General features: G+C 38.6%; 1 protein-coding gene across 3 annotated transcripts in view; it reads right to left on the bottom strand.

Moving 5' to 3' along the window:
- The window catches only part of LOC119584401 (beta-1,3-glucosyltransferase-like), a 14,349-nt gene that overhangs the window by 1,061 nt on the left and 5,788 nt on the right, over window positions 1-7,500 (bottom strand). For all 3 annotated transcript variants that reach the window (XM_037932983.1, XM_037932981.1, XM_037932982.1), the window contains exons 9-13: window positions 6,929-7,076; window positions 2,793-2,937; window positions 2,351-2,495; window positions 1,164-1,289; window positions 1-817 (exon numbers count right to left, since the gene is read on the bottom strand). The exon at window positions 1-817 is cut by the window's left edge and continues 1,061 nt beyond it. In XM_037932983.1, coding sequence (XP_037788911.1) covers window positions 638-817; window positions 1,164-1,289; window positions 2,351-2,495; window positions 2,793-2,937; window positions 6,929-7,076 — 744 coding nt within the window. In that variant the 3' untranslated portion in view covers window positions 1-637. The remainder of the gene's footprint in view (window positions 818-1,163; window positions 1,290-2,350; window positions 2,496-2,792; window positions 2,938-6,928; window positions 7,077-7,500) is intronic.

Raw genomic sequence — 7,500 nt, 5'->3', positions numbered from 1 at the left:
CTATATATGTGCAGTATTTAATTGTTTGAAAAAATGAAATCTACTGGAAAAATGATATGCATTGATTTACATAAATCATCATATGTCTTCAAGCATATAATCACCCATGATATGTCATATTCCTTAAAGAACATCACACTATGAAAATAATATCCCAAAAGAGGCCAACCCTAAGAAGTGATCTTTACTTCAAGTAAAATGGGCAGTGTTTGCTTTCATTGGTCCATCTTTAAATACAAGAGAAAAAGTTTATATCACAGTGGTCCATGCACACAGAAAGGCACAGTTATTGTGGTATTGTACAACCTTTTCCATTTTTCTCTAGGTTAATGTAGGATCTGATATCAAAGATATAAAAATATTCATAGGGATGTGATCCTGACAATTCACATGAAAATAAAGACAAAATAATAATAATAATAATAACCATAACAACAATATATAGGCCTTTAGCAACAAATACATACAAAAGATAAAATTTCATCCTAAAGCATGATTGTCTTAATGGCTCTAACACCCACAAAAACCTGATATGAATACAGAAAATAAAATATCAATAGCCATATGTGTCCTTCCTCCAACATTCTCAAAGGAGTTATTCTTGCACAAGCACCTCTCCTAAACATTGATTTAGACCCTACAATTCACTGTGGCCTTTTGAGGTCAATGGCTCCCTCTGCTGCTGCCCTTCCATAACATTAGGGCTGTCATCAAGCCACTGGGCATAGATTTTACGAGGGTCAATCATCCAGTGTTTGTGGAAGGAGATGAGAGGTTCTGGCTGAAGCTGCTCTGGGGGGTAATCCATGGGGCGGCTCTAGGGGCACAAGGGAGATGGTTAAGCTCAAAAAAACCTATTTGCTTATTTTTTAAAAATCTTGGATCTTAATCATTTGTCAAACAGAAAATATAATAGTAAGCAAAAAATAAAATAAATGGAGGAGCAGCAATAGCAATAGGAGAAATAGAAGGAAGAACAAGAGCAAAGGCAGGGGCAGAGGCAGGGGCAGGAGCAGAAGCAGGTGCAGGTTCAGGGGCAAGAGAAAGAGCAGGAGTAGGAGCTGGAGCAGGAGGAGCAGAAAAAGGAGAAGAACAAGAATAAGAAGCAGAGGAAGAAGACAAAGAAAAAAAGCAAGAAAAACTAAATAATATAGTCAACAGACCTGGTGGAATCCCTCTGCATGAGTTACTGGCACTGAGAGACGTGCCAGACATACTCCAAGGAACATATCGTCTGGGGTGTCTATGGTTGGACAGCTGCACACATCAGGGTCTGCAAGCTCTTCCACCTAAGAGAAAAAGAAACAAGGATTAAAACAACAACAGACTAAAACAAAAAATAGCTTTGATGATTTAGACTTCAGTGCAGAGTCCTTTTCCTTCTTTCAATTCTACCTTCCCTTAATTAATATGTGAAACTTTCTGTAATTTCTAGTTCCATCAAATGCTCAGATACCTTTTCAATAAACTTCAACTGGCTTCCCGTAATCACATGCCCTCTCAACCTCCCTGATTCCTAATAAGTAACCTTAATAATGTGACCAGACTTAACCCTTTGCCGACGGGTGGCATGTACGTACATGCCATGGCATGGCTGGACTATCTGCCGGGGGCATGTACATACATGCCATGGGGTATGTATGGACATGCCATGAGTTTTTTTTTGTTACAATCACAGCAAAATATTATTTTTCTGCCACTGAAAATGTGATTAAGTCGTTTTTAACACTTTCTCATTTTTACTATAAAAAAAAAAAAAAAAAAACATCAAACCTATGATTTCAACTCCATGATGCCACACACAATTTATTTTATTCAGACTATAGAGCGAATAATGATCAACTATGTATTACGTAGTATTACGAAGAAACGGCATGGGTTGCTGGTATTTGGCATGAGTGGTCGCGCATGCTAGGGCGACAATATAAGCCCCCGGCAGTGAGGCCAGGGCCACTATGAATACTACCCGTCAGGAAAGGGTTAATAATTACATCACTCTTCATCAACTGCAGTTGAAGACCAAAATCACTACAGTAAAATAATTAATTTCTCATGAACTTACTTTCAGCATGTACTACATCCCTAATCTAACTTCCACCCAACATGTTATCAAAGTTTTTCTAACTACAAGAACCTATTTTTGCACCCTCCCATTAATTTATTTTCTCAAATACACTGCTGAATTTTGTATTTCAGTCTATACCCTTCATAAAATGCTTTAGTTTTGCATCACAAACTCCCTTATGCTTACTACAGCTGCAACAACCCATACAGCTTTCCTACTGTGAACCCTAGCAATTTGTTAAAATAGATTATCTTCAAATAATTCCTTGATTCTGATTCCTCTTACCAGTGCACGACTGAAGACCATCCCGCCCCCTCCAGTGATGTAGTCATAACCATGTCTTTTGACTGCCATGTAGCCATAACGCTCTCCAATGGCAACCATTTCATCAGAATCATAACAGGCCAGCAGTGACTTCAGACGAGGAATGCTATTTTGGTGGGAAATGGAAGAGAGAACACTGGTTTTATTTTTATATCTTGATAAGAATTTATTTGGCAATATATCTTCAGACATTATTGTGTGTTTTTTAGTTAATAGACCATAAGCAATTACCAAAAAATACAGATAACCTGTTATTGTGACAATACAATATACTGCCTTTGCATACAAATATATAACAAAAGATTATGAGTATAACAATACTATTAATCTTTTGTATGTTTTGCATCAAACAGCCATAACAGACTCTAATTTTGCTTTGTTATCTCTCTTTGCACAAACTAACCTGATAAGGGTGTCATCGTCAACAATTGCAAGCCACTTCATAGATGTATCAAGATCCTCCACATGGCGTATGATGGCAAGAGTTTTTCCACAGTGCCCCCTTTCTGTGTTGGGGATGCCGACAGAAACTGTGCCCCAGTCTGGATCTGCAGGAGAGGGTGAAATCAAACTGGGTACAAAGTTTTCATTAAAAAATTCCCTTTCTTCCTTCTTTCTTTCCCTTCCTTCCTTCCTTCCTTCCTTCCTTCCTTCCTTCCTTCCTTCCTTCCTTCCTTCCTTCCTTCCTTTCCTTCCTTCCTTCCTTCCTTCCTTCCTCCTTCCTCCCTCCCCTCCTCGTCTTTTTTTTTTTTTTTAAAATCATTTTTAACTAGTAGAAACAGTTTCTATGATAGATACTTTTTCTAACTATTTCTTTAATTAACCACTTTGACTTCTATCAAATTAGATTTTTTATGTGATGAATTTTCTTAGTTGCTTCAATTGCACACTTAAAAATTGTTTCAAGTTTTTATGATAGAGCAAAGTGCTTACACTTTTCATTCCCTAATATGTTCATAGTTCAGGACTATATGTCCCAGTATTTAATTGTTTGAAAAAATGAAATCTCGGAAAAATGATATGCATTGATTTACATAAATCATCATATGTCTTCAAGCATATAATCACCATGATATGTCATATTCCTTAAGACATCACACTATGAAATTAATACAAAAGATGCCACCCTAAGAAGTGATCTTTACTCAAGTAAAATGGCAGTTTTGCTTCATTGGTCATCTTTACTACAAGAGAAAAGTTTATATCACAGTGTCCATGCACACAGAAAGGCACAGTTATTGTGGTATTGTACAACCTTTTCCATTTTCTCTAGGTTAATGTAGGATTGATATCAAAGATAAAAATATTCATAGGGTTCCGACAATTCACATGAAAATAAGACAAATAATATAATAATAATAACCATAACAACAATATATAGGCCTTTAGCAACAAAACATACAAAGATAAAATTTCATCCTAAGCATGATTGTCTAATGGCTCTAACCCACAAAACCTGATATGAATACAGAAAATAAATATAATAGCCATATGTGTCCTTCCTCCAACATTCTCAAAGGAGTATTCTTGCACAAGCACCTCTCCTAAACATTGATTTAGACCTACAATTCACTGTGGCCTTTGAGGCAATGGCTCCCTCTGCTGCTGCCCTTCATAACATTAGGGCTGTCATCAAGCCACTGGGATAGATTTTACGAGGGTCAATCATCAGTGTTTGGAAGGAGATGAGAGGTTCTGTGAAGCAGCTCTGGGGGGTAATCCATGGGGCGGCTCTAGGGGCACAAGGGAGATGGTTAAGCTCAAAAAAACTATTTGCTTATTTTTAAAAATCTTGGATCTTAATCATTTGGCAAACAGAAAATAATGTAAGCAAAAATAATAAATGGAGGAGCAGCAATAGCAATAGGAGAAATGAAGGGAAGAACAAGAGCAAAGGCAGGGCAGAGGCAGGGGCAGGAGCAGAAGCAGGTGCAGGTTAGGGGCAGAGAAAGAGCAGGAGTAGGAGCTGGAGCAGGAGGAGCATAAAAGAAAAGAATAAGAATCAGAAGCAGAGGAAGAAGAAAAAAAAAGCAAGAAAAACAAATATATATAGTCAACAGACCTGTGGAACCCCTCTGCATGAGTTACTGCACTGGAGACGTCCGACATACCCAAGGAACATATCATCTGGGGTGTCTCATGGTTGACAGCTCAACACATCAGGGTCTGCAAGCTCTTCCACCTAAAGAAAAAGAAACAAGGATTAAAACAACAAGCTAAAATAAAAAATAGCTTTGATGATTTAGACTTCAGTGTGGAGTCCTTTTCCTTATTCAATTCACTTTCCCTTACTAATATGTGAAACTTTCTGTAATTTCTAGTTCTATCAAACTCAGATACCTCTTTCAATACAACTTCAACTGGCTTCCCCTAATCACATGCCCTCTCAACCTCCCTAATAACTAACCTTAATAATGTGACCAGACTTAACCTTTGCCGACGGGTGGCATGTACGTACATCCATGCATGGCTGGATCTATCCTGCCGGGGGCATGTACATACTGCCTGGGTTGTATGGACTTTGCCATGAGTTTTTTTTTGTTACAATCACGCAAATATTATTTTTCTGCCTGAAAATGGATTAAGTCGTTTTTAACACTTTCTCATTTACTATAAAAAAAAAAAAAAAAAAACATCAAACCTATGATTTCAACTCCATGATGCCACACACAATTTATTTTATTCAGACTATAGAGCGAATAATGATCAACTATGTATTACGTAGTATTACGAAGAACGGCATGGGTTGCTGGTATTTGGCATGAGTGTCGCGCATGCTAGGGCGACAATATAGCCCCGGCAGTGAGGCCAGGGCCCTATGAATACTCCGCAGGAAGGGTTAATAACTACATCACTCTTCATCAACTGCAGTTGAGACCAAAATCACTCCCAGTAAATATAATTCCATGACTTACTTTCAGCATGTACTATCCCTAATCTAACTTCCACTCAACTTTGTTACCAAGTTTTTCTAATAAGAACCTATTTTGCACCCTCCATTAATTATTTCTCAAATACACTGCTGAATTTGTATTTCAGTCTATACCCTTCATAAAGCTTTAGTTTTGCATCACAAACTCCCTTATGCTACTACAGCTGCACAACCCATACGCTTTCCTACTGAGAACCTAGCCAATTTGTTAAAATAGATTATCTTCAAAAATTCTTGATTCTGATTCCTCTACCAGTGCACGAGTGAAGGACATCCCGCCCCCTCCAGTGATGTAGTCATAACCATGTCTTTGACTGCCATGTAGCCATAACGCTCTCCAATGCAACCATTTCACAGATCATAAAGGCCAGCAGTGACTTCAGACGAGGAATGCTATTTGGTGGGAAATGGAAGAGAGAACCTGGTTTATTTTTAATCTGATAAGAATTTATTTGGCATATATCTTCAGACATTATTGTGTTTTTAGTAATAGACCATAAGCAATTACCAAAAAATACAGATAATGTTATTGTGACAATACAATATAGTGCCTTTGCATACAAATATATAACAAAAGATTATGAGTATAACAATACTATTAATCTTTTGTATGTTTTGCATCAAACAGCCATAACAGACTCTAATTTTGCTTTGTTATCTCTCTTTGCACAAACTAACCTGATAAGGGTGTCATCGTCAACAATTGCAAGCCACTTCATAGATGTATCAAGATCCTCCACATGGCGTATGATGGCAAGAGTTTTTCCACAGTGCCCCCTTTCTTTTTGGGGATCCCGACAGAAACTGTGCCCCAGTTGGATCTGCAGGAGAGGTAAATCAAACTGGTACAAAGTTTTCATTAAAAAATTCCCTTTCTTCCTTCTTTCTTTCCCTCCCTTCCTTCCTTCCTTCCTTTTCTTTGCTCTTCTTCATTCCTTCCGTCCTTCCTTCCTTCCTCCTTCTTCCTCCATCCTTCCTTCTTCCTTCTTGCTCTACCTCCTTCCTTCCTCTTCCTTCCTTCCTTCTCCTCCCCACCCTCCACCTCGCATCCCTCCCTCCTCCTCTCTTCCCCTCATTCCCTCCTTCCCCCCTATTTTCTTTCTCTCTGTCTCCTGCCCACTCTCCTCCCTCACTCCCTCTCTTCTCCCTCCCTCCTTTGCTGACTCTCTCCCTCCTTCCCTCTCTCCTCCCTCTATCCATCTCTCCTCCCTCCCTCCTTCCATGTCTCCTCCCTCCCTCCTTCAATCTCTCCTCCCTCCCTCCCTCCCTCCCTCTCACTCTCTTTTTTTCCTCCCTCTCTCCTCCCTCCTTTCCTTTCTTTCTACTACCTAACTCTCTCCTCCTTCCCTCTAATCTCCTTCCCTACTCCCTCTCTTCCCCTCCCTCCCTCCCTCCCTCCTCTTCCCCTTTCTCTTTCTTTATCTGAATTTTCACATTCTTCCCTCCCTTTTCACCTCATTCTTATCTTATACATGCATTGTCCAATATAACATACAAAACAATACAATACACAAAATTGAAAGTACACAATGCACAACACAAAACATGTATTACTTAGCACACAACATAAATACTCAACACAAAATCTACAGTGCCCAACACCACACCTTCTCTGTCACTATAAAGGCCATGGTTGGGAGCATCAGGAAGCCAAGTGTCTTTGATGACAGGAAGTCGCTCATCGTGGAAGTGTGAGCATGTCTTCACCGCCACATGGATTTCCTCTGTCTTCAGCTCCCCGTCTTGATCCAGTAACTATAGATGTAATGCAATAAATTAATCATTTAATGAACTACAGTAGTCGATCTTCAAAACATGAATTCTGAAATGCAGACGTGTGTATGTTCATAATGTTCCTTCATTGTCCACCAACCACTTAGTATATATAAGATGCTAAAACTCATGCATAATTCCTTAATGCCCTTACAATTCCAAGATGTGTGCACATTAAAATATCAGTGGCTGCCTACAACTGCTATCTATCACATATATACAGTATGGTAATACTATCAGATTTAAATACCACTGAATGTAAAATTGGACTAGGAATACAATCACTGGAAAGAAAATTAAGGTTGAAATAATATGTAAGCCACTTCAATTTAAAAGCATGCAATTTTTACTTATCTTCTGTATATCAACATTTATGTCTAATTTAAATCATTCACCAATATTTCCA

This window comes from Penaeus monodon, chromosome 18, assembly GCF_015228065.2.
Source record: "Penaeus monodon isolate SGIC_2016 chromosome 18, NSTDA_Pmon_1, whole genome shotgun sequence".
NCBI lineage: Eukaryota > Metazoa > Arthropoda > Malacostraca > Decapoda > Penaeidae > Penaeus > Penaeus monodon.
Note: the sequence above shows the minus strand (reverse complement) of the source record. Positions and strands in the feature narration are given on the sequence as shown.